The following is a 26913-nucleotide window of genomic DNA, read 5'->3' on the forward strand; positions in this document are numbered from 1 at the left end:
CTGCAGAAAACTGCTAGATCTGATGGCCCATGGATTTCTGTGAAAGCAGTACTGAAGGTAGGGTGCAGAGAGGCGATGGGACTACCTCAGCCCTGCCCAAGCAGCCAGCGGCACATCTCCAGCCTCCTAAGTCCACGCCAAAACCTTCAGACCGTGTCACAAGCCTGTGCTCTCTAATTAGATGACTCACATGACTAACCAACACAGTGTGAATTGTACATCAGCTAGTGCGGTCTAAACCACGGTTCTGATTTCCCTTTGGGAGAATCCTCCTGTTTTAGAGATTGATATTTATTTTTTAATGAACACACGACTACGGGTATTCAGGTGGCTACAGGAACAGATCAGAGAAGCGGTGTGCACACACCTTACTCATCACTTCAATCTGGTTTCTAGTGTTTTGCAATTTTTTTCTATCCTTTTCACAGCTCCAACAAAGAATAACCCATTAGCTGAACTCAAAAATAAACCCCAACAGCTCCAAGCTATAAATAACCAAGTCAGATACACAGGATTCTGTAAACTCCTATTTTCATCACACAAGGGCAAGAAAACAGGAAAGGCAAGGAGAAAGGGTGGAGTTAGAGCCATCTTTTTTATTTTGGTTTGGTTTTTTTGTTTAGTTTTGTGGGGTTTTTTAACAGCATATTGCTGTAACAACAGATAATGCTCATATACAAATGCTGTGCAGATTGTCAGAGCCAGAGACACACGCGTGAGCTGCAGAATCATAAAACACCACACTGGCTGAGTCCGTAAAGATGTCCCTGACCAGCCCACAGCCATGGGACAGAGAAAGGTATCAACTCAAGGCTTACAGCAGGAAAGCCACAGCACATAGAGCTGCGTGATAGGAAGCTTGGCCCTGCCAGCTCCGTTCTTGCATCAGAAAAGCCCGATTTCCCCAAAACATCTGTTTCAAGACTTGAAGAGGGTTGTGACAGGGCAAAGTGCTGTGACTGGAGCAATGGTAGAGAAGGGAGCAAAGAGAGGAAATCTAAAAAGAAAATCCATGCACGGCAACACTGACGTGATCACCTGTCTCCAAAAACCCCAGAATGATGTGCCCCACTAAGTTTGCCAAGTCTGCAAAAATAGAGGATTATGCCCTGTCTACCTAAACTCTTCCCGTAATTTATAACGGGCTGGCAAACGCCACAGAGCAGTGACTGCGGCCACCACATAGCCGCGCCACTCCAACCCCTTGGGAAGAGGTCATGGAAGCCTCCTGAGGATGTTTAGGTGTCCCCCTCACAGGAAAAGATCTCCATGACCAACCTGGATGGACGGAATTTAGTCAACCCCAGGACCATTGAGGCACCTAGGTGAAGCGAGTTGCTAGATGCTGAGGATGCCCCAGAGGTCGGTGATGCTCTTCAGCCAAGAGGGCTACAGGCTCAGACACCCCGTAGGATACCTTAAAAAACTCAGTACCTTTCTCCCAATTCGCTCCTATCCCTCTTTCTTAATAAAAGCTCGCCAACCTCATTTTAAAAATTATGGTTCTCATCATACTCGGGCATAATTATTTTTGTTTAGGGATGGAGCAAAGAAATGGTATAAATTATGCTTAAGAAAACCCTTTGGCATTTTAACAGGCCTTGGAAAGAACCAATTTCAGAACAGTGTCTTATAATGGATGTCTCCATGGATACCTCTTTGTTAGCACCTCATTAGATAAGAGCTGAGACGAGTAAGAGTATCTTCTCCTGCATTTCAGAAGGTACCTCAAAAACACTAATTATGCAAATCTCCATCCTCTGATGGATACTTGTAAGTTCAGGTGACGAAATGGATAAGCTGAGCTGTGCTACGAAAGGAAGGCAACATATTTCATTTCGACTCTCTTCTTACGATTGCTGATACTTCAACATTTACCAGAGACTGGGGAACCCCTTTAGGCCACAAAACTGCTTTTCTTTTCAACAGCAAGAAGATAGAAAGGAAGAGACAAATGGAGAGGCAGAATTCAGAGAGCAGCATCTGGGACACCTGTGGTGTTTGAAAGAAAGCAGAAGAGTCTGGGTGGCAGAACCATCACCAGGACTAGCCAGGACCTGGTAGCTGGAGACACAGCCCAGAGGAGTTAAGACGAGCACTCTTTCTAGATACTCCACAGATTAGTGACTAACTAATTTCCATAAGGACAAATACTTCAATTAAAACAAAAATCCATCCCTAGTAGAAGCACAGGCACCACAAAGCTACCTTGACTTTCAGAACAGTACCAATGGCACTAGAAAGACAAAGACAGCATTGAGAGCCCCACGTTACCTGTAAGCTAGACACAGTTAACAAAAACCCTCAGAAACAAGGTGAATTGTGAGAGATGGGTCCCATTGGGACCTCCAATTTGTTCTTCCATTGCTGAGCGCTGCAGAGGTTATAAATGCTGCAGTCTCCTACTCCTGAAGCAGCCGGGAGCCCACTCCGATCCTAGCACAGCTTAGAGCCACTGCAGGGGAGGGTTTTTCTCTATCCCTGAGCAGTCACTGTAAGTCAGTCTAATTCACAGGAGAAATCCTTTGGACTGCTCTCAATTATGCTGATGTGCAACAGCCCCATGGGACCATCCACCCGCTGGGATTGCTGGCGTGCTGCTGCTTGGCTGCACTGCCTTCCTCGCTTCCCAGGTGGGAGCAGAGAAACAGGGAGCTCCACAACAGGGGAAAATCTCCCACCAGCAGCCAGCTGGGTGTTTGAGCCCCGTCCCATGGCACCATGACAAGGCTCAGGACTGAACCTGCAGGGATGAGCTCCAAGTAGAACAAAATCTTACTGAATCCTTAGGGGGATAATCCAAGATGAGGGTTGCCTATTGGAAGTAATTTTTACTGGAGACCTTCCTGTGTGGTGTTTCTACTTCAGGCATGCTACTTTGAAAGCTCAGGAACAAAGTGGAGCCCTGCCAGGTTTCTCACATCCAGAACAAAGATAGCTCACCTGAGAAGCTGCCACTGCAATGCCTTAAACAGAAATCAGGGTTCAGTCTTAGAACTGGGAAGTTTGGATAAAGCAGAAAGTTGGATCTGCACAGCAGCTTTGTACAGGTAAAAAGTCCGAGCCTGGGAGCGCTGCTGTGTCCCCAGCACAGTTCTGACTGTCACCATCTCAGACCCAGCATAAGACGATTCACTCAGACAAAGAGAGGTGGATAGGAACATTGAGAACTGTCCAGGAAGTACAAAATGATGTCTGCAATGAAAGCTGAGGGATACACAGAGATATGGCTTATTGGGAAGCATAGCCGAGTTAGAAATAGTTACCCTCCAAGCATCAGCTTGCTGTCAGCTCACACCCTTCTCCAAAGTTCATACAAAGTCCAGCTTACTTGTCTCAACTTAAGAAGTAAAGGTCAATTCTGAGTGTCCCCATTATCCACGTCTACGATGAGGATGCCGGCACTTCACCATTCCCACAGGAAAGGTGTGGCAGCCTCCATCAGGCAGACACAACACCAGGAGACACTGCATACACATTACACCACCAACTTATTATGCCTTGTTCCTTGATGGATGCTTCATCAAAATTCCTCTGCTTCTCGTTTACAAAAACCTTCTTCAATTCCTGGGAAATTCAGAGTGGTTTTGGGAGAGACGCACCAAAGCAGTCTCCCCGTTTTCGCTGATCAGTCAACACCAGGGTTCTCCACCACTGAGACCACCGCAGCCGCCTGACCCACGGCCTCCTGCCTTCCACGCCTGGCTGAAGCCACCCTCAGCTCCCACTGCACCGTCCTTTCACCCTAAGGCACGCCAACACTGGGCACAGGAATTGCAAACTCTTCTTTCTCTTCCTGCCACGTGATTTTTGACGGAGCAGTGACTGTACCCCCACTGAGCAGACCAAAATATTTCTTTTTCATCTGTCACACAAACACCAGTGGGTTTAATTATGCAAGAATTGGCTCCCTTGTGGCCCATCTTCATTATTAGTCCTTTACCTGAGGCTGTGTGAGCAAAAATATTTTGAGTTTTTCTAATGACAATTACTTGTATTTATATAGTGCCTGTCATCCCAAAGACTCCCCCAGCAATATAAATGGGGGGAAGCACTTTAGTTATCCCTAAACTGTAACTACGCCAACAGTCCAACTAGCAGCTCTTTAGCACACACAGTGATCTGGGCATCAAAGGAGGAAAGTTTCCCCAACCTGTGACACGAAGGTAAAAGAAAAAACTTGACACAGCGAGTTTCTCAACACTGAGACCTTTGGCACAGTCCTACCAAATCCGTCAGTCCCTTCAGACACTGCCATGCAGACACAGGGGCGGCTCTTCAGAGGCATAAAGGGTACAGACGCTTTTGTGCTCTGATCGTCTTGAAAACAGATTTTCAGACCTTCAGGCTGGAGACAGTGCTGTGAGACACAGATAATGCCACTGAGTCAGGTACCCTAAAGTAAACATCGATGTCCTGCAGCTTGCGGAGAGCTCAGAGGAGGTTCAGGCACTTCTCAAACACAGGAAGGAAACGGTGCGATTTACAGAGAGCACGAGAGCACTTCAGAGTCTCAAATGCCGCTAATGTTTTAAAGGGCAGACTTGTGCAAACCTGAATTTTGAGCATTTTTTCTCCCAACTCTTTTCTCTAGGAATCCCTCTCCTAGAACAAAGCCTTGTTGTGCATACGAAAGAAGATATATCCATTCTGGCCAAAAACTCTTTATTATGTAAAGAAAATTCAGTAGAAGATTCCTGGCTCCCACCTCCACTCCACTCTCCCAAGAGTGGCAAACCAGGGCTTCCAGCTACCAACCAAGCACCGTTAAACAGCGATTTCCTCAAGATTCGATCAGAACAATTATTATGCTCATGATAGGTGTGGTAGGTTTTCATCTAAACATCTCCTTTACAGCAGATGTGAAGAAAGTGAATGGCTAAGGCTAACCAAAGCTAGGTTCTCAATATGGAATACAACATTAGAAAGTCTGGCAACTGAATAAAAAGGATCGTAACCTATACAGAGGTCACGGAGTCAAGAGCAGTTAATTCAGCCGTCCTCCATGACCTGGAGGAAATCATATGGCTTTTCTGAGTTTCATTTGCCTATTCAGCCACACATGAACGATAGCTCAGAGTCGTCGTGGTGATCGGAGGAAAGCACTCTGATAGCAGATCTGCCAGCTACCCTCCATGTATACTTCTGTGATATGACACCCTTTTTGTCAGAGGACTTCTTTTTATTCTTAATGAATTTCCTCAATAACTACAACTTTCAGAATACATTTTAAGACAAAGACACGCTTGAATATTAATGCCATCAAAAAATAATGGGAGTTGAAAGTATGTCCTTGATCATGTCTAGACAGAACCAGATATAATGGATTTCTAGTATCTAGGTAGTAGATATAAATAGATTAATATTACTCAAAGACCTGGAACATCTCTATGCATTATCCAGAGAAGAGTGATCCTATAGCACAAGCCCTTACCCAGTATCTATTGTCTAATGAAGAGTGCGCCATTCAGCTCCTGAATCGCTACCTGCAAAGTACCTGGAAGACAATGGTCAAGAGGTGCCAGGGAGTTGCTCAGAGTCCACTTGCCCATCTCTTCTCTTCTGGCAGAGGGAGTGACAAACACCATCAGAACCGACCTCAAAACTGGACCTCAGTAAACTTAAAGATCAGGAAAGTGCATCCAAAGACTGCAGGCAAAGTGCCCTACCAACATCTGAGTTCAAATAGGAATGTCAGTGTTCGAGTCAAACAACTGGCCAAGCAAACATGAATGGCAGATGCGAGGTCAAACCTGGGTCTCAACTCCATGACTGTGTTTCAGAACCCTCAAAGACAGCAGATGAATTCCCAGCTCTGAGCTCCTAAGAAATATTTATACTCCCACCGTGTTACAGCCAGCAGCCCAGAAAAGGCATGAACTGAACTCCTCCAGCACCTTACACAGTCACAGTGGAGGTGGTTGTGATCAGATGCCCCTCTGACTGTTCATCACAGGTCCACTGACAGCACAGTGCCAAAGAGGGATTTGGTCCCAGGTGCATCAAAACTAGTAAGGGCATCAAAACTGTGTCTGATTGCTGTTTCTTGCACTCTTTCGCAGATAGGTATGGTTTTGATCGTGAGACTCGTACAGCACAGTGTGACTGTAATGCCATCCCGTCAGACTATCCCTACTTCTTCCTTTTGGAAGGGACATGAATACGCCCCAACTCCCCCCCAGCAGTTAGCTGTGATCCTCGGCAGCCTTGCATCAAGCAATGTTTCCAATTTCTTCTTTCATTAAGAAAAAGCCGTCATCAGGAACTGGCAGACTTTTTTGGGAGAGGCTTAGCTGGCTCTGAGCCATGGGCCAAAGCAGCACTTGCTCCCCACCAAGGCTTGAGTCTTGGTACTGCCGAGTACCCCAAATGTTACCATTTCAGTAGCAAACAGGGAATCTCATATAGACCTAGCTGTTGAGGAGCAAAACCATGCAGGAATCCGGGATCCCTGCCTGTGTTTCAGACCCTATTCCCATTGCTTATGTCCACACAAGTTTGTTTTCCCAAGGGTAGCACAGAAATGCTTATTTGAACCCAGAGCTGGTTTGGTAAAAGCAGCAGTGTTGGCGTAAGAAGCATTCACACTTAGCCAGAGTGCAGCAACATGAAGACCTTTGTCAAGAAAGGGGAAAAAATGAGAAAGGAAGAAAAAAAAAAGAGCAGGAGCGGGTTCATCTATGAGTTAAGGCTGTTTTAGGTGTAAGCCTGGGGGAATTAACTTGAACACTCCATTTCAGCTTCTTTTTCCCTTTCTCTTTTGCACAAACTTGCATCTCTCTCCTGTCAGACTTTGATGGCTTTATGTAACTGTTTAAAAATTGAACAAGCTTCTTAACTTAGGTTTAGCAGAACACACTTTTTTGCCTCTCTCTCTCGAATGCACATTAAGAATAAAGATTTCCAGAGAAAACAAGACCTTTTCCATCCTCTGCCATCAGCCACTGTAGTATATAAAGCCACGTCCTTGAGGACTGTATTTTTTGTACATTCTGTTCCAGTACAAGCTGACACATCTGCAGCCCCAGTGGGCTGTACAACTGGGAGCTGGAAAGAAAGACTCATCCCAGAGAAAATACGCAGGTTCACCACCACAGCAGCACCCACAGTGCGACGCTTCAACGGGGGGAGGATCCTAGAAAGCAGTAATGAGGAAAGAAACCCAAAAACCTTGGCAGCGAGGTATGGCAGCGAAAGCCCCGAGTGGCAGGCAGGACTTTGCCCCGTATTATGGCCTGAGAAACAGCCTGTGACCTGCTGCTATCATGAGAATAATTCTTTTTTTTTTTTTTTGAATACAAGTTGAAAAAGTTTCTGCTATGTGAGACTAGATGAAAAAGCTTGAGAACGGACTCCCTCGAGGCTCAAAAAACAGAGGCAAATAACCCCCACCCTTTTCCGTGTGTTTGTATTTCTTAATTGCCTCAGTTTCTAAGCCAGAGCTGTATTTGTTGATGCTTCAGGTTGGCAATGCTGGTGGAAGAGGCTTTCGGGAAACCCAGTAAATATATTCAACAGCAAGATTTGTAATTAAAGCCCTTCTTCTCTTCTTCTGCTTTGTCTATTAGAAAGTGCCTGTCTGTGTTTGCATTGTGGGCTCTTTAGGGCAAACACTGCTTCTTACTGTTTGCCCAAGCTCAGAACAACAGACTCGGTCCACACCGGAGGCCACAAACTATATTCAACCACAAACACACGGCACAGCCGTCTCTCGCTCCAGCTGGTTTGCTCCCAGCTCGGAGCTAAACCACAGGGCTCGCGGCAGCGGGCCAGGCCAGGCCTGCCAAAGGCACCAGCTGCGGACTTTGCCCAGCTCCAGTTTTGGGAGACAACGTGCAAAGTGTACCCAGTTCTGCTCCTGGTCATCACTGCAGCCCCCCGGGCAGCCCGGCTGCCATCTCGCACATGGTGGTTCATCCTCTCCTCCCAGGCGATGGGCAACTCCACAGGCCACCCCCCAGCTGTCTCTTTTCGCTCATTAACCCCGAGCATCCCTGGACACAGCGATCCCAGACAGCAAATACAGAGTTCATGCCACACACCAACACTACTGGCCTTCCCCCAAGGCAACGGTGCTGTACTTCCCCCAAGCGACAAAAACATCCCAAGGGACATGACTGCATTGAGCACTGCCACCCCAGCAGCATAAAACCAAATTAAACATTTTGATACCCAACATCTGTTGCATCCGAACAACCAGGACGCGACAGCCTCACAACGCTGCAGCACGGAGGCCAGCGCTATGCTGCCCCTCCTAGGGACAGGAACGCCGAAGTACGGCAAGAGCAATGAGTTTTCCAGTATTGCAGAGTGAGTCAGGAAGATGATATTAAAGAATAGGACAATTTACTGTGATTATCTGCTGTTTATCTCATGGCTGTAGGGAAGCTCTAACTCATTCCTGCCCACACCCCCGGCAGGGTGGGCTGTTAAAGACCACAAATGAGCTACTAACTAAAAAGACTGCCAGTCATGAGCACTGGGGGTTCTCCTCCTCTGCTGCTTCCGCCTGCCACATTCCCCCGCCAAGTCTGCCGTCCCTGGAGGAGGTACCCTCGACGCCCACATAACCCCATGTGCTGCTGGTGTCATAGCCGTGCATCCCAAGTCAGTTCGTGGTGCATGTGGACGGTGATGCTGGTGTGTCAGCATCCCACAGCGGGCAGGAATCTGCTTTGGGGGTGCAGCCCAGCCCAGGGGCCACACACGGTACAGGTTTGCCTTAGGGACTGTCCAGGCACAGAACAGAAAGAAAGTCCAAAATACAGACCCAAAGTTTACATTGCAAGTGGGACTTCAGAGTCTGAAAGCTGGATGGAGGAGCCACTGCACTCCGATCCAGAAAACAGGGCAGCATCTCAAGGAAAATCAGCACATTTTTAGAGCCCTGACCAAAAGACTGCAGCTTCACAAGGTTTTTGCATATGGCCTGCTTAGGCATCTGCACCGTGCATCCAGACTTTAGCACGTGGATCTAACCAGACAGCAGAAGCATCATCAGCGGAAGGAACGCCTAATGCAGATTTGCAGAACAGTGCCACGTGTTGCAGCCACATCAGGCAAAAAGCAAATAATGAAATAATAATTGGAAGAAGATCCTGACCCTGCTCCAGAGGCTGCAGAAGCTTTGCTGCCAGCACAAGAGCCGTGGCTCCACTGCGCAAGTGGAGGGGCCAACAAGGTGCAAAGGGAGTACACGTTCCCCGCACGGCCCGGGGCTCATCCTTGCAAGGACGCTGCTCCCCAGCATCTCACAGGCGGCTGCAAACGGTGCGTGACGCCTTCCTTCCTGACTAGAGCTTAAAATTGCACAAAGTCTGCCCCCAAACCAGGCTGAACTGCTCTCAGCCACCCCCATTTCCTTACCCATGCTGTACAAAGCCACGAGGGATCACCGCCCGCCCTTGGGACTCCCGCAGAGGCGGCTGCACCATGCTCCGCGCCACAGAAACGACTGGCCGCACACTGGCCTATATGCGGCACGTTATATAAGCTATATGGGAGGCAACTCCTTTCGCACCACCACCAATTACCTGGTTAACCCCAAAATCACGACAGAGCCACGGCTGCCTACACCAGCGCCGCTCAGCTCAATCGCTCAGTGTCAAGCAAGAGTTATCCACTGCCAAACTTCTGACCTACTTCTGTGTTGTGTTTCTCCCCCTCCCTGCTCCTGCCCTCAGTCCCCAATTAAATCTGTGTGAGATTTCCTCAATTATCCTCTTCCTGCTAATAGATGTGGAAAGAGGATGCCATAACAATGTATTCCCCTGGCAACGGTTCAAAATAAATCTCAGAATTAATGCTGAAGAGTGCAGGATATAGGAATATTTTAATTAAACATAAATGTATAGAAACGAGAAGCTCCATTTAAGAAAACCGATCTTTTGCTGTGACCACAATACTTAACCTCTCAGCCATGCAGCAAGAATCCTAGTGCTCTTACTTAATTGACAGGCCAATAAATCAGCACTAATCTGCCCCTTCTGTGCAGCTGTGCATGCTGGTGCTTAGCTGAGGTCAGCTATTTCGGAATACAGCCATACTCAACTGGCCCAACCTAAACAGCAACACGTATGGGAATCCTGTGTGGAAAACGCTGAACTTTGGAAGAGGCAAAACATCCTAATGCTTGAAACAGGCACACACATATAAAACAACTTGGAGAGGGGAACCTAAACGATAAAAAAATCTGTGTTTGGAAATTTTTGCAGAAGAAAAACTTTATTCATAACTTTGGAAAGAGGAGGAGCAGGAATAGAGAACTCCTGTTTGAACACATTAAGGAAAATATTCTGATACGCACTTGCAATTCTGGATGAATATAGAGATAATTTGAACAAGATTTCTAATTGAGACAAAAAACGTCTGTGAGGAATAGCTAATGAAGAGTGCCTGGGAACTGCTTTGCCCATTACAGAAGATGGCAAGCCTTTGTTCAACTTCATGGGCCCCTTTCGACTCATCCCAGAAAAGTATTGAGAGATAAGAAATTGCAAGTCTTCATAAAGAGGAGGCTTGAATCCAATAGAAAGTACATTTGCACACCTACAAGCTGCATGTTGCATACCTGAGCTCCTACTTTATCTCCCCTATTTATCCAAAACTGTATCTTGGGCCAGAAACACTATACGATCTCCTAACAGCTAGATAACAGACTGCAATTAAACACATTGCTGCAGAGGGAGCTCAGTGTAGCAATATTATAGAAGAAATAATAAAAAAAAAAAAAGTTTATTTTAAGCCTGGTGGAGAGTAACATGCAGCATATTAAAAGAAGCCAGACCACATCCCTGCTGCAAATACCCAGTAAACTTAACAGGCAGCGTGGCCACAAGCACACAGCAAACAGCTAGTAGGGTGATCTCAAAATTATTTAGGGCACTGCAGCGCTGGAGGAGGCTGAAATGAAAACAGATGAAGACTTAAGCCAAGGTAGCAAAGGAAACATCTCCGCAATGAGACGTAAAACCATCTCCCACAGCACAGAACCGACGGGTTATTTAAGAATCACACGAGACTGCAGAAACAAACAGGCTTTCGCTGTGCTAGAAATGGACCGAGTAGAGGAAAAAATGGAAAGAAAACATTTTTTAACTATTCTCCAGTGTTTCTTCATGCTCTGTGTGGGACCTGGATGTTAAAAATTATTAACACCCCTGGGAACAGAGTGCCATCTCTCAAAACCCTTGTCCCCTTTTCGTACAGGAAAGGCAGTGGCTCCTATCCCACTGAAATTATACACGGCAATACTCTGCTTGTCTCTGGAAAACACACGTTCTCTAAATATCTCCTGAGAGGCTCTAAACAAAAAGCTGCAGCCTTCCCTCTCGCCTCCCTCCCATCGCTGTTTGCTGTACGTACACTAAAGGCCTCCGTTTCCACCTTAATGCACATGTACTGAAGCTATTTTTGGCCAAGAGTGACGTGGCTTTGTTTGCATAACTGGGTTCCCACCTCATGATCTGCCGCTCTAATAGTTTGCAAAATAATAGCTGGAAAATGTCCGATTCCCAAAGAAGTCCCTGTAAAGTTCGGTTTGTCTTTATCATAAGGCAAAAAAAGAAAAAAGGAGAGGAAAAAAAGTCTTTCTGCTGAAGCACTTATAAAATGCTTCAGCAAGGTGTAAACCAAATTATTTAGCGGTGACCAGATGGGATGCAGGGATTTAATTCTGCTTTGTTTGGAGTGAAAGAGTATCAAAACAGAAACGACAGAACAAAACTGACACGGGAGATAACCATTTTACACAGTGGAGTTTCAAACACTACAGCCAGGTCCACTGCAGACCCGATTTGTGACAACTCACGTCAACCCAAAATATCAGCCATAGGAAATGCAAACTTATCACTGATGGCTAAAAACAAAAACAGAGCCCAAAATAGCAGCATTTCAGATGAAGCGAGTATGTCAGTTGGACTACTCTCAACTGTCAAAACTGAGCCATAATCACAGATCTCTCTTGAGGAATATTTGATATTTGTCCAGTGTTAAAAATAAAAGTGAGGTATCTTAGAAGAGAAAGAGATGTCCCTAATAAAGAATGTAGGGAAATAAATCATGTGTACAAGAAGATCCAACCACTGGCTCTTCTTACCCAGTCCCCAACGACTGGCAAAAGACGGACAAAATCCATTTCTAGAACAACTCCGTCACTGCAAAATGCTGTAGAGGTGGGACTGAACATTTCACTAATGTTCGCAGCTGGCTAAGCCAGGAGAATTGACGATTTTTGTTTTCACATGTCCTTGTTTTGAAAGTACCAGTGCTTCAGGTTCTTACTTCCCTCCCAGCCAAAGCTTTGCCTCCCACAGTGGTGTTGCCTGAGCAAGAACTTCACATTTGGGCAGGATTATTGCTCAGTTTATATTTGAGACATCTCCCTTCACTATCTTCCTCCCTCATCCATCACCCTTATCCACCCTGGCACCCAACATTAAAAACGCTTGAGGCATTTCACTTTCCATACTCATTGGCTCCAGCGAAGTCACACAGATAAATGAGTAACACAAGACCACGAGCAGCTCAATCCCTCACACACCCTGGCCACAGTAAAGAGAAGGGACGGACACTGTGGTGGGGAACAGCTCTCCCTCCTCACCTCTAGGAAGAAATTTCTCACCTGCACAAACCACTGACCTGCCAGCGATGGGAGGAGAGTCTAGAAACATCTTTCTTACCTTGCACTGAAACATCACATCCTGGGAGCTTCGCTCGCGGCGTTGGCTGGCCAGTTGTGCTGTGTTTTATTTCAGCGGGGGAATCTCACGGCAAGCACCACACCGTGCAATTACAGGGAAAACACCTGACAGTACGCTGTTCAGCAGGCTTGATGGAGACAAAATAACATACCCGTCTGCAAAAGACTGCATTAGCTTCTTAACCATTTCGTGGAGCTGCTGTGGAGCTGAAAGCCTCACAGTGCAGAGCCCAGGTCTGTCATACTGCAAAGACAGTGGAAATCTCCCCGAGGTGCTCCAGCCAGCAGTGGCCCACACAGCCGAACATCTAGGAGTCACTCACAAGACAAAGGCAATCCCACAGGACAGCTTCCGTTAGCATTGCCCTGTGCAATTCCAGGAACACAGGGATCATTGCCAAGACACCTGAGTATATCACTGCCACGGCGAAGCCTTGAAAAGCTTTACATTACCTTTTCCTCTTTGTATTCCTGCTTTCTAGAGGGTTTCACCTGATTGCAGCCCATTTCAGCGCCCCAAAGACAACTGCAACAAAGGCAGCCCCGTCACTGCTTAGCAACATAGAATCATAGAACTGTTTGGGCTGGAGAAGACCTTCAAGATCAATGAGTCTGTGGGAAAGCAACGGAAGATCAGTGAGGAGGATTGTAAATACGCTCAAGTGACTCGCACCTGGGGTACTGGAAAACACATATATCACACTAATTGTTATTCAGTCCTCGGGTGCTTGCAAGAAAAACACTTGCACTTAGATAACATAAGTCTGAGATGGGCTCAGGGACACCTCATCTAGCCGCTTGAGAACCTGGCCTGTTGATGAAGAAGATCAAAGCACAGTGAGAAAGCTATGCCTGTTTGAACCCTTTAAATACCAGCAAGAACGGGGAGTCCGCGCCCGCTCTTGCTAACAAGGACTCTCTCGCTGCCAAGGACTCTTGCTAACAAGGCCTCTCTCTCACTCCCCGGTGCCCGCGGTCCCTGCTTGCGTGCCTCTGCCCAGGTGTTGCTTCAGATTCCCCGGTCTGTGAGGTATCGAGATTAAACTTGTTCTTTGCCTTTCATCTGTGGTTTTGTGGTTGTTCCTGCATCCTGCCTGCATCGGCTCACACAGAGTCCAACCGTTAGCCCAGCACTGCTAAGTCCACCACTAAATCATGTCTCTCCGCACCACATCTACGTGTCCTTAGATGTGTCCAGGGATGGGGACCTCACCACTTCCCTAGGCAGCCTGTTCCAGCGCTTGATAACCTTTCAGTGAAGCACCTCAATGTCTTTCTTGTCATGAAGAGCCCAAAACTGAACACAGTATTCAAGGTGGGGCCCCAGGAGTGATGAGTACGGGGAAGCGATCACTGCCTTAGTGCTGCTGGCCACACTGTTCCTGATATAAGCCAAGATGCTGTTGGCCACCTTGGCCACCTGGGCACACTGCTGGCTCATATTCATCTGGCTGTCGACCAGCACCCCCACGTCCTTTTCCACCGGGCAGCTCTCCAGCCACTCTGCCCCAAGCTTGAAACACTGCATGGGGTTGTTGTGGCCCAAGTGAAGGACCCAGCACTTGGCCGTGTTGAACCTCACACCACTGGCCTCAGCCCATGGATCCAGCCTGTCCAGATCCCTCTGCAGAGCCATCCTGCCCTCAGGCAGACCAACATTCCCGCCCAGCTTGCTGCCCTCTGCAAACTTGCTGAGGGTGGAATCAGTTCCCTCAGCCAGGTCGTTGATAAGATATTCAAGAGAACTGGCACCAATACCGAGCCCTGGGGAACACCACTTGTGACCAGCCGCCAACCGGATTTAAATCCATTCACCACAACTCGTTGGGCTCAGCCATCCAGCCAGTTTTTCACCCAGTGAAGAGTACACCCATCCAAGCCATAAGCAGCCAGTCTCTCCAGGAGCATGCTATGGGAAACGGTGTCCAAGGCTTTACTAAAGTCTAGGTAGACAACATCCACAGTCTTTCCCCCATCCACCAAGAGGGTCACCTTGTCACAGAAGGAGATCAGATTAGTCAAGCAGGACCTGCCTTTCACAAACCCATGCTGACTGGGCCTGATCACCTGCTTGTCCTGTATGTGCCATGTGATGGCACTCAAGATGATCCACAACCTTCCCCGGCACCGAGGTGAGACTGACAGGCCCGTAGTTCCCCAGATCCTCCTTCTGGCCCTTCTTGTGGATGGGTGGCACATTTGCTAACCTCCAGTCCACTGGGACCTCCCTAGTTAGCCAGGACTGATGATAAATGATGGAAACTGGCTTGGTGAGCACTCCTGCCAGCTCCCTCAGTACCCCAGGGTGGATCTCATCAGCCCCCACAGACTTGGGTGTATCTAAGAGGTGTAGCAGGTCACTAACCATTTCCCCTTGGATTATGGAGGCTTCATTCTGCTCCTCGTCCCTGTCTTGCAGCTCAGTGAGCTGGATACCCAGAGAACAAGTGGTCTTACTATTAAAGACTGAGGCAAAGAAGGCATTATGTACCTCAGCCTTTTCCTCATCCTTTGTCACTATGAATGCGTCCAATAAAGGATGGAAATTCTCCTTCGCCCTCCTTTTGTTGCTAATGTATTTACAGAAACGGTTTTTATTGTGGGCTTTGGCCCTTCTAATTTTCTCCCTGTATAACCTCACAACCATCTTGTAGTCCTCCTGAGCGGCCTGTCCTTTCTTCCAGAACTCATAAACTCTTTTTTTTCCCCCCTGAGTCCAGCCAAAGCTCTCTGTTCAGCGAGGCTGGTCTTCTTCCCCGACAGCTTGTCTTTCTGCACATGGGGACAGCCTGCTCTCGGGCCTTTAGGATTTCCTTCTCGAATAATGTCCAGCCTTCCTGGACTCCTTTTCCTTTCAGGACTGCCTCCCAAGGGACTCTGTCAACCAGTCTCCTAAACAGGCCAAAGTCTGCCCTCAGGGAGTCCAAGGTTCTGCTTCTTACTTCTCCAAGAATTGAAAACTCTGTCATTTTGTGGTTGCTATGCCCAAGACGGCATCCAACCATCATATCACCCACAAGTCCTTCTCTATTCACAAACAACACGTCCAGCAGGGCACCTTCCCTAGCTGGCTCCCTCACCAGCTGTGTCAGGAAGTTATCCTCAACACACTCCAGGAACCTCCTGCACTGTTTCCTCTCCACTGTATTGTATGTCCAGCAGACATCTGGTAAGTTGAAGTCCCCCCTGAGAAAAAGGGCTAGCGATTGTGAAGCTTCTCCCAGCTGCTTATAGAATATTTCATCTGCCCTCTTCATCCTGGCTGGGATGCCTGTAACAGACTCCCCCCATGATATCTGCCTTGGTGGCCTTCCCCCTGATTCTTACACATAAACACGCTGCTCACTGTTCAGCTCAGTCCCTTCCCCAGCATTATGCTGATTTGACATATCCACTTCCACATCTAAATATCTCAGAGACACCAAGTACCCCTGCAGCACAGCAAGCCCCCTTAAAACACAGTCACAAATCATTGCCTGGCTGTAGCAGGAGCTGCATATTTCTCCAGACAAAGCTAAACTCGCCTAAAAATTTGGAAGCATGTCAAGAGACAGAGAGCTAAGGAGCATCCGTCATACAAAGGGCAGTGGTGAGGTTATTTCTGCTTTTAGATGTTTAAGTTCTTGTATGAGGACGACTGTAAAGGGGAATCATTCCGTACTGACTCATCTCTTTTGGAGGAATCTGCTGCTTGGGCACCCCACTCCAGCTGGGGTTTACAGCAGGACCTTTCTGTCGCGCAGCAATTATTCTGCCTTCCTTTCTCTCACTTACCAAATCATGTATCGCATCACTGGGGAGAAACCCTACGGTTGACAGCACCACACAAAGCAACAGCAGACAAGCAGAACTGCAAAAGACAACACTTTGGTAGCATGTAGATTTGCAGGAAAATACATCTTGACCTGGGAAGTGACCAGTGCCCAAGCAGCTCTCCACATGCAGCATAAGTTAAATCCACGGTTGAGGGTGAGAGTAGTTCAAGGCCAGCAGCCAAAGACCTCTCTGAAGGTGGTCCCCAACAGCCACAGGCTCTGTGCTGCACCCCTGACAAGGGGGTGTTTGTCTGCAGGCTCTGAAGCCTCCCCCCACTTCAAAGGATGCTGCAATGCATCCTGCTGATGCCGAGTCTGTCTTGGTAGTGTGACGGCAAACAGTATTTAACATAACAGCAGTACTGCAACCATGCTATTATTCTGTCCTTTTTCCAGTTGCACAGGAGGGCAACTGCTGGCCCTATCACACCAGACAGAGCTAACATGAAATGTCTACTCTTGTTCAGATAAGACTGGTCTCTCAAGGATTTTGGACGACAGGATAATGTATTTCCCTAGATATTAGAGACTGAAAGAGATTTATTAGGGGAACTATTCTCTATATTCTGTGCAGTCCATTAAGAGATGAAGTTTTCCCTGATTCATCGTGGAGCTCAATGCAGACCATGTGGTTTCACTAATATAACACGCAAGTTCCCTTTGCAGCTTCTCATCCTGTTAATTTTATACTCCCCATTCTCCAAGTACAAGCACAGTACTGGGTTAATGTCCCATGTTTAATTCAGGTATGAAAACCACTGTAATTCCATAGGACAAAACCAGGGATAAAATTAGACCCTTTATTCCTACCTGTGGTACTAGGTAGTGGCAGCTTGTTACCCAAACCCTACTTCAGCTTCTTGATTTCAAAACACACAGCAAAATCCAGCCAAAGCAACTGCACCTTCCCTGCCAGCCCCAGATTCTCCCTTGCCAGTCAAAGCATCACAGCACTGCGCCTAGCTGCACTGCATTTGGGTGTTTATGAACGTATCCCCTCCACATTACTCGACTATCATCAAATTAGAACAGGTAGGGGAAAGGAGCAGAGGGGATGGTCCCAGATCTTCCTTCCAGGGTGTCAACGGAGACAAATCAAGGGCTCTGGACAGAGCACGGTATTGCACACAGCTCACACCACCACAGGAGAGGAAGGACAGCCCTCCCACCTCCACACTGCAGCTCTCCGTCACAGGAGCCGAAGGGGAGTTGTCCTTGGCCATGTCAGTTGGATGATGCAGTGAAACGCTTCGGACCTCATCTCTGAGGGCACAGGGAGCCACACACATGGTAACTGCTTCCCCTTCATCCCTTCATTAATTTCTGGATGTATTCACCTAGCCAGTGGCCAGTGACGTCAGCAGCACTTTTGTATGGAAGGTGCATCTCAGAATCACATCTCAGCAACTACAGAAGAGATTTTGAAGCAATGACCTGCGCTTTCGCCTTTCCCTCCCAAATTTAGCTCCTTTTCCGCTAAATACTGGTGACACTCCAGTGGCCTTGAATCACAAATGCGGCCAGAGCTTAGGAAGCACTACAAAAGCATTTGTTCCAATATTTATTCAGAGATTTTTCATGCTACACCTACCATGGACTTCAGCTTATTGAGAACATAGTGCACTGGGGAAGGGCAAACCACATAAAGTATATACTGCTGCCAAGCAAAATGTCATTAAGGTTTTAGCAATGCAACATAAATTGAGTTTACATTAAAGCTTCTTTTGTATAAACCATATCCCAGAGTGAAACACAGTGACAGAGCTGAGTAATGAGTTGAAGCAGAGCAATCAAGGTGGAACTACTGAGCAATAGGGGAAAGGATCCATTCCAAGCTGATATTTAAGATGAGGATAGAGAGCTTAATGTGAACCACAGAAGAGGCGATTACATACAGTTGCCATTACACACACATTTAATACTACGTAGGATGCAGTGCCCACCACCTGCAGTTGCACAGAGAACACCCCAAGGTCTAATTGCACTGTAAAGACCATCATGAACTGGAAGCTCATATTCTTCTTTATATAAGCTTACACGTAACCTCTAAAAAACTGAGAACCTAAGTCTGGAACTTCAAATCTCTCTCTTGTGCTACCCAGAACAGAAACCCACAACTCAAAGTTCACCATTTCATCATTTCAGGCTTCTCCTTCACACTCACTGGAGCCCTGTCTGTCCCCAAGTGTGGTAGAGAAACATCCATGCTACGGCACCGGCGGTGTAACACCAAAGTACAGCCCCCAGCACTGCTCTGTACAAAACCACAGCACTCTTAAATGTTATTTCTAAGCAAGACAAAATAACCAGAGCATGGTAAGTTTGTAAGTACTGCTCATATGTGGTACTAGGAATCCTAAAGTGTATTTTGCACTAATATTCCTCACAGTCACTGGGGAGCAAGTTCAAAGCACTGTCCATTCATGCGAAATGGATGCAGATGGGTTTAGGGATGACCTAGAGTTCACCGGAGACTATACACATTCACTCAACATTCTCCGTGCTCTGACCAGTTCATAAACTAAATCAGATTAGACACATCAGACCCTAGGTGCTTAAAAGGCTGCCCGCTGCTGCAAACCCCACTAATTCCGCGCACTCTTCACACGGACAGATGGGGACCATATGACAGCATTAGAGAGTTATGAGGCTCTGAGACAGGGGCATCAGGATTTGTCAGCCTGGACTGAATTGCTGCTTCCTCCTTGAATGAGGACGCCAATTTTATTTTTTTTTTTAACAATATGGCACAGAGACTTGCAGAACTTGCAAAAAACATTTATAAATGCCTAAGAGTGGCTTCATGAAGGAAAACAATGGAAAAAACTATATCCAGATTTCAGAGCACTGCTAAGTAGATCAGCATAATAGGTTTATCAAGATATAAAACAAACCCCCCCAAAATATATAGATCAGACATACCCTGCCCGCAGAAGTACTGAATGTTTAAAATGAGAGAAAAGAGATTCAAAGAGGATGTATTTTCCTGGCAGCCCTCCATATGTGCATATAAAACTCTCGTAACCAGCGCACTGATATTTAAACTAATTAGCAGCAGGAAAGCCACGGGACTGGGCTTTTCTATCAGCCTATTCGCATGGACAGAAGGACGAAGAAATGAGTAGGATTACATCCAGCTCACGTACCAGGATGCAGCAGTCCACGATCCCTGCCACACCCCCTTCCTCCCCTAAGCAGCAAGGCAAGAGAAACATGGTGCAGGACGCATTTCAAATAGGAAAAAAAACATAACCCCACTAAACAAAATGCTCGCTCAGCATTATGCTAGAAGATAAAAATAGAAAGCAGGAGAGCTGGTACTGAATATCAAGCAGCATTCCCTATTCATTGCAGCACAGTGTGAGCAAGAGAGAACCCAAATCAACTTTCCCTTCACTCTGTTCTGCTGGAGGCTGCACGTTGTTTAAATTTCCTATTCCTCATAAACACGCCAGTGGGGAATAGCTTTGGGGAGCTGTGGACTCGCACATCCACCATCATCGCAATGGCAACCCCCCACCAGCCTCTCAAAATAGCTCACGCCTTAGCGAGGAGAAAGGACAGGCTGGGCTGGTGATTTTTTTGTGAATATTCAACCCCTTTGCCCAGCAGGGCTGCCTATTATTAGTATAGGGGATGTCAAAGAAGCTGGCTCTCATGCAAAGTTACTATTCTAACTAATTAGACGGTGGCTTCCTCCAGCATATAGATTTGGGCTTTAGTCCCTTGTACAAGAGCACACAGGACAGGAAGGGGGAAAAGGAGCAGAGAACAGGAATGCTGCAGTCATCTTTGCTAAGCTAAAGGCTAAAAATTAAATCTCTAGTCACAGGTAAGACAGAGAGAACTAACACACATCCCTCCGCACACTGAGAGGATGGCTCCGATTTTAGGATAGGCTGAACCTCCTTCTGGAGTAGATCGCCAGTGATTTGGGTCCAAGATGGGATGGTCATCCTCTGCTTCTGCCATCCAGACCATTAAAATATGTCCCAGAATTGCTCTGGGGCTGGAGAAAGTAACTCATTTCTCCCCTTGTCCATTGTCCCCAAGAATAAGCCATGTCCCAGCTGGCAGCACCTGCCTGAGGGTAAATCACAGAGGCACGACAGATGTCGAGGGCCCCGTCAGAGCTGGGGCAGCCTTTGGGGTTACTCTTTGGCATTTCAGCTGTCTGCTGCAGCAGAGTCTGCAGTCTTGGGCACCTTGAGGTCCCGTGCAAGTTTGGCACAATCAAGACCAATTGCTCCCATAAAAGCAAAGGCTCTAAGTGACCTAAGCGCTAAAACAAAATGCTTTGCACATAAACTGTTTCAATTCCGAGTTTTCTCCTGGCTGAGAAGTGTACTTTTAGAAAAAAAAAAAAAAATACTGATAGCTTTTAAAAGTTGACACAGTTTGACCCTGTTTACCTTTTTCCTGCTTCTTAAAATTAGGAGAGAAATAAAAAAAATCATTGCGTGGCTCTACATGTACCACCCTCTAATGCTTCAGTTGGCTTACTCCCACCTAGGAAGTGGGAACAATAAACCTTACCTACTCCATAGAAAATTTCTAAAGCTTGTGCCCAGACTTGCAGACACTCGCTTGTTCAGACGGCTTGGGCACGATTGATACCAGAAGAGAGCCACGAGCAGTATGAAAAAACACAGGTTTGTGCAGGCATGTGTGCACTCCTAGGATGGAGATGAGATGGAGCACAGGATTAGACACTTGCCCTTCTCTCCTTTCCTGCTACCAGCACTTACTCTCTGCAACTGCATTTTGCCATCCCTGCTGCCCGGACAGATGCATTAAGACACAGCCAGCTGCAAAATGATGGACACTGTCACCAGATGTGACAAACAACAATGACAAACAGCGGCTTTGAAAAGGGGGATTCCTCCTGGGGCTTAGGATCAGCCTCTCAGCCCAGACTTCTGGGTTAGCAGGTAGCTAGGCATGCCATTTCTAAATCATACATACAATTCTACCCCCCACGAAAAAAAAAAAAAAGAGAGAAAAAAAATGAAAAAAAGAGGAAGAAAAGAGGCAGGGAATGTTTTTTGCCAAAATCTGCACATTGCGCAAAGCAAATAATAAGCAGTCTCCGAGGGTTCACGAGGCAGCTGCTCATCAACAGCTCCGCATTTTGGCGTGACACGTAGTGATACCAATGCCCTTTTTGCACACCCACCCACAACTCTCCCAGCGCCAAGACGGCACCAACGCCGCTACGACAAGCCCAATGCTTTGTCAGTCTCCTCTCGCTCTCTCTCCACCTCACACACTCCCATTCAAGATGGAAATCAGGCATAGTTTCCACAGAAGCTTGGCCTCTGGTTTGGACGTATAAATCACTCCTTTCTGTGCTAGCTCTGCCACCTGACTGGTCATCACCTGTCAATGAATGCACCTGACAAGAGACACCCAAGCCCACAAATCTTACCTCGAAATTATAAATCTTGCCAAAGAAGAATTTTTTTTCCTGGAAAAGAGGCGATTTACAGACCCGTGGATCTTCACTCAGCTTGGGGCAGAGGCGACAGATGAATTTTCCAGCACTGCTATTGTGAGCCACATTTATATGTCGTACCCTTGCAGCACTTAACACAGTACCCTCTGATTTATCAACCCCAGCCCAGGTTTCACACCTGCCTGTTCGCCATAATTCAGGCTGAGCAACAAGCTGCCAATGGCAGGGCTGAACAAGTCTCTGAGGGCATCTTGATCACCACCCAAAACCAATCCTCTGTCCCAGCGAGGCACAGGTCTTTGGCACGTCCACGTCTGAGCCAAACATCACACACAGGTCTCCGAGAAGCTCATGAGAAGCTCATTTCCCTTTCCAGTTCCACATCCTTCCTAGATATCGACACAGGGGTAGCAAAATTTCTTAACTAACCCTTCCTAAACTTTTTTGGGTTTGCTGAATTTTTGGTTTTGGTATTTTCGGTTTGCTGAAGTTTCAGTTTTTCCGCTGCCTTTGTAAGGATGCTCTAACGTCAGGCTCTGTTTGCAATCAGAAACAGGTCTGGTTTTATTGAGGTGACTCAGGACACAGACCATCTTGTTTCTCATGCGTTCAGTAGCAATACTGTGTCAAAACAGAAGAGCACTTTGGTTTCCAAGCAGGGCCTGAAGGACAGCTATGAAGGCTGCAAAACATATGGCTCCTTTTAAGAGTTAAAGAAAGTGTTTGATTAATTAAGGTAGACCAAACAGATCCATGCGCTGGTCAGCACCAGATCCTGAACATGGAAATGGCTGATATGAGTAAAACACCTGATGATATTGTGAGGTAGGGCTTGCATACTGTACAACACGATACTTCACTGCTGTAATAGCAACTCTGCAGTTGCCTGCCTTTATTCGGCCCCGGGGACAAATAGCTCTATTGGATTTGGATCATTTTATCTTCCAGGAGTTTAGATGTTCAGCATGCCTATAACCAGAACAGCCTCCCTGAGTTGAAAGAAGCTTATGTCTGGGAAGCAAGGTAGGACCCAAAGGGAAGGGAGAGAAAAGGAAGGGCTGAGCTCCTTGTCTGTCTATCCTCTGGCTTGTATCTCAGCCCACAAAAAAAATCAGGAAAGAAAACGGAAGTGATGCAAGATGGCATTCCAGAAAGTCACCATCCCTACACATGTTCCCTGAACGCCAACACCCAACGCAAGCAGGCTGGAGAAGTCGGTCACCCTTACTGCCAACTTACTGCTTCTGTGATGGAAAAACAGACACAGGGGCCAGGTCCTCCCTGGAAATCACATGTCAGGAAGGCATTTCATCAGGTATCAAAGGCAAAATGAATACAATAAAGGACTGGTAAGAAAGGACAGCAACGGGGAAGGAAAGAGCCACAGACACACAACCACTGAAGGTCAGTTCCCCCTCTTGATTCCAGCAGGGAAATTCCTGGCTCTCAGATCATCCTTTGTTTGTCTGCCCTAGAGGAACAGCAAGGGCTAAAACTCTTCTGCCCTATTCACTAGAAAACGCTCCTTGCATCACGTTAGTTGCCAGCTAGCAAATCTACTGGGTTTTGGACAACTCAGTGACCATGGCATAACCAAGCTCTCTCTACTTCAAACGCACGGCAGAGTGTAGATGAAAAACAATCCCCCACCCAAGCAAGGAAACATATCAGACAAATGGTACAATTTTTGCCATCTTTTGTGAATTTCTCCCAAAGACGTGGACATCCCCAGGCCCACAACAGCTTTTACTTCCCCTGCTAGAAGCGTCATTCACAAAAAAAGAACAAAGTGGATTGTGCCTATATTTGCAAAACACTTTGGGAAAGAATCAGTGACGTGAATTTGTCACCAAGACGGTGCTGGTAGCAGCACCAAACCCAGAGGACACATGGTTAAACAGGGAAGGAAAAACAAAAAAATCCTCAAAAACACAGAGCAAATCCATAGGTGATCGGAAACATCACAGTTCCCTCCACCTGCAAGGAACACTCAGCCAAAGAAACGGGAGGCCCGATGCCTCTGTTAGACCATAAAGCCTCCGATATACATTGAAGGGAACGCACCTATTCTTTTATTGTTACAAAACAACTCTAATAACAAACAAATCCCACACTGTGGCTGAAGAAACCACAGATTCAGGAAGCTGTTAGTAAAGCATACTGTTAGTTTCCGAGGCTAAACATGCGGCAGGTAAATACTACCCCTGAAGCAGGCAGAGGCATATTTCAAACACCACCTTACCCTACTGATTTGCAGCTTCTCAGCTCCAGGCTTGAAGAGGTTCCATCGACGGCCACCGTTCCTGCAGTTCCCGCGCACCTTCAGAGTCTTTGAAGCCTGTTCGTTCTCAGCTGCCAGGATAAAATCCACAGGAAAAAAAAGGAATGACAAAAGATAAATGCCGTGCTTTAGCTCAGGCTGGGGGCGGAGGCTGTTCTTTTAAATGAAAGAAACAAAATTGTTTGCAAGAGACTCATTCAACCTCTTCTTTAGAAAAAGAGAGCAGAGAGTCTATTTAGGTGCTTTATTCAGTGCTCTTGGGATACAAGAAAAATAATGCAGCTTGGATACTACAAAATCGCAGGCACAAACTAAGAGCCGAGAGCCAAATTCAGAGGTGGTGTAAGCTGGTGGGGTCAGACAAGCCGGGTGCGAAGCCAGGATGCTCTCCCAGGAGCACCAGGCAGCACAAGAACCTCATCGGCACGCACCGATATTAAAAGCGCAATAGCTCCTTGGGTCATAACTGCTAACAGCACCTCTGCAGTTTGGACCTGCAGAAATCCCAGCTTTACAGTCGCTGTGGCCCATATGATGCAATGCCTTGAAAAAGAAACAGCTCCTCAAACTTCTGCGGAAAACAAAAATGGAAAAGTCCGTAAAAGCTGTTTTTCAAAGAAACTGGGCTACTTCTCACCCCAAGCATTTCAGGCCAATCTCTCACAGATGCAATTCTGATCTAGCTTTAAGCAATCTATACCATTTACACCAAATCTCAGCCTGGCCTTACAGATGGTACAGACCCAAGCGCAAAACAGCTTGTAAAGAAGAGGCAAGTGGTGGAGGAGGGCTGGCAATTCACCTTTCAAAATTAAGCTCTGCTTTTCTAATCAACCCAAACGTTCAGCTCCCCATCCTATCCCTCTCTTTTTGGGGCAAAGTTGCTATTCTGTATGAGACCAGGGTTTTTCCCTCCCACATTTGGCAAGTTTAGATTTTAATCCCTTCCTCTGTCAGACTCTTTACACCCCCCAGCCTGGAGTGACAGCCTCTGGGAGGAAGGAAACAGAGGTGACCACCTCTGGTGCCCCCCCAGCAGCTGCCAGCACAGGCTCCTGTCAGCAGGTGCATGTGGTCCGGGCAGGTGCTTCTACGTGCCTGGGTATGCACACACACACCCAGGGGTGCTCCCATCCCCCCCTGGAGGCTTCTCATCCCGTTCATGGAGAAAAGCACCTAAAGAAAACAGCCAAATTCTGGAATTCTTCCCTGAAAGATGAATAACTAATTTTCCTGATGCACCTCTAACCCAGGCAAAGGTCTCAGACTGTGTCTGTCCCAAGGGGTTTGAAACCAGATACCAAAGAGTAAATGGTCCCAGGCTTTGGGAGAATGGAAATACACACCCCTGCTCCTGGGGTTTAGGTCACCTTTACCTTACGGTGGCAAAACAGACACACACACACACACTACGTGCCCCCTGCCCCCAAATCAAGTAGGTGGGGACTCTGCTCTGCCCAGGACAGCAGCGCAGAGTGCAGCAGCGCTGGGACCCTGCTGCAGCCCCGGCATGGCTGGGTGGGCAGCAATCCTGATTTTCTTCCAGCGTTGCTGGGAGAGAGATTGCACTGAGACCTATTTCCTGAACGCAATGCTGACGCAGGCAGCCCGCTGTTATTTTTAGCAACACGCGTTTCACTTTCTAGACTCGCAGAAAATCAAGCTGCAGTGTGAGTGCCGATTATAGCAAGAGGCTGCTACCAGGCTCCAGAGGCAACGTGCCGACATAGTAGCACTCAGGAGCAACGTGCAAACACAGAAATGCTCACATTTTGAGAGCTGCGTGTGTTATTTCCCATGTGCTAGAAACGGGTGCACCCCGACAGAAGAGCCATCAATTAAAAAGGCAGCCGCTTTGCCGTTTCCTTCCTAGTTCTTCTTAATCCTGATGTGCTGCCACCATCCATTAACTGCTCGGATCCCCCGGGTGCTCCTGAGCAATGCCAGCACAGGCTGGCAGCGCTCCCGTACTTGCCCATTGCTAAATCACAGGATTCTTGGTGTTAGCAGCATCCCTTCAGGAAATAATTTCCTTACTCTAATTATCAATCTTTTTAATTAGAGGTTCAAAAAATGATGTCAGCTATTCAACCATCAGCCTATTCACCTGCCAACACAAGACCCTTCCAGCAAATACATTCTGTAGTGCTTTCCGTGTTTGACCAGGACAAATGAGAGTTACATTAATCAAGTGCTGCAGAGGATAGATCATCACAGCCGTTGGCTCGTGAGATTCTCTTCTTGATCAGGAAGAGTACTCAAGCGCAGGAGAAAAAAACTTCACCTCTTGCTGTGTTTCCAAACAAACTTCAGACTTGAGTTATGATCCCAGCATCCATCACCACTTGCCACCTCCAAATGGCAAGTGCTCACAACAAAGGCTGGTAAGAGGACAGAAAGCCAAGACGAAACTACCAAATGAAAACATACTGTTGCTGAACAGCTTTTACACCTTACGTGCCTATCTCTTCATCTTCCTGCAACCAAATTATAGGGACTGTGTTCAGAGATATTAAAGAGACAAAATAGCCTTATTTCACAAATACACTGTATACAAAAAGATCTTATTAGCTAGCAAGAAACTCCTCAACCTGTGGCTATCAGAGCTCCCTCACCTGGCTCCCAGCCACACTTCTGACTTTTCAACCCATGCTGCCCTTAG

General features: G+C 47.0%; 1 protein-coding gene across 3 annotated transcripts in view; it reads right to left on the bottom strand.

Annotated features, from left to right (window-relative positions):
- The window catches only part of LOC128914614 (uncharacterized), a 229292-nt gene that overhangs the window by 164362 nt on the left and 38017 nt on the right, over positions 1 to 26913 (bottom strand). For all 3 annotated transcript variants that reach the window (XM_054213844.1, XM_054213842.1, XM_054213843.1), the window contains exon 4: positions 24213 to 24322. In XM_054213844.1, the coding sequence (XP_054069819.1) occupies positions 24213 to 24322 (110 nt within the window). The remainder of the gene's footprint in view (positions 1 to 24212; positions 24323 to 26913) is intronic.

This window comes from Rissa tridactyla, chromosome 9, assembly GCF_028500815.1.
Source record: "Rissa tridactyla isolate bRisTri1 chromosome 9, bRisTri1.patW.cur.20221130, whole genome shotgun sequence".
In the NCBI taxonomy this organism is placed as follows: Eukaryota; Metazoa; Chordata; class Aves; order Charadriiformes; family Laridae; genus Rissa; species Rissa tridactyla.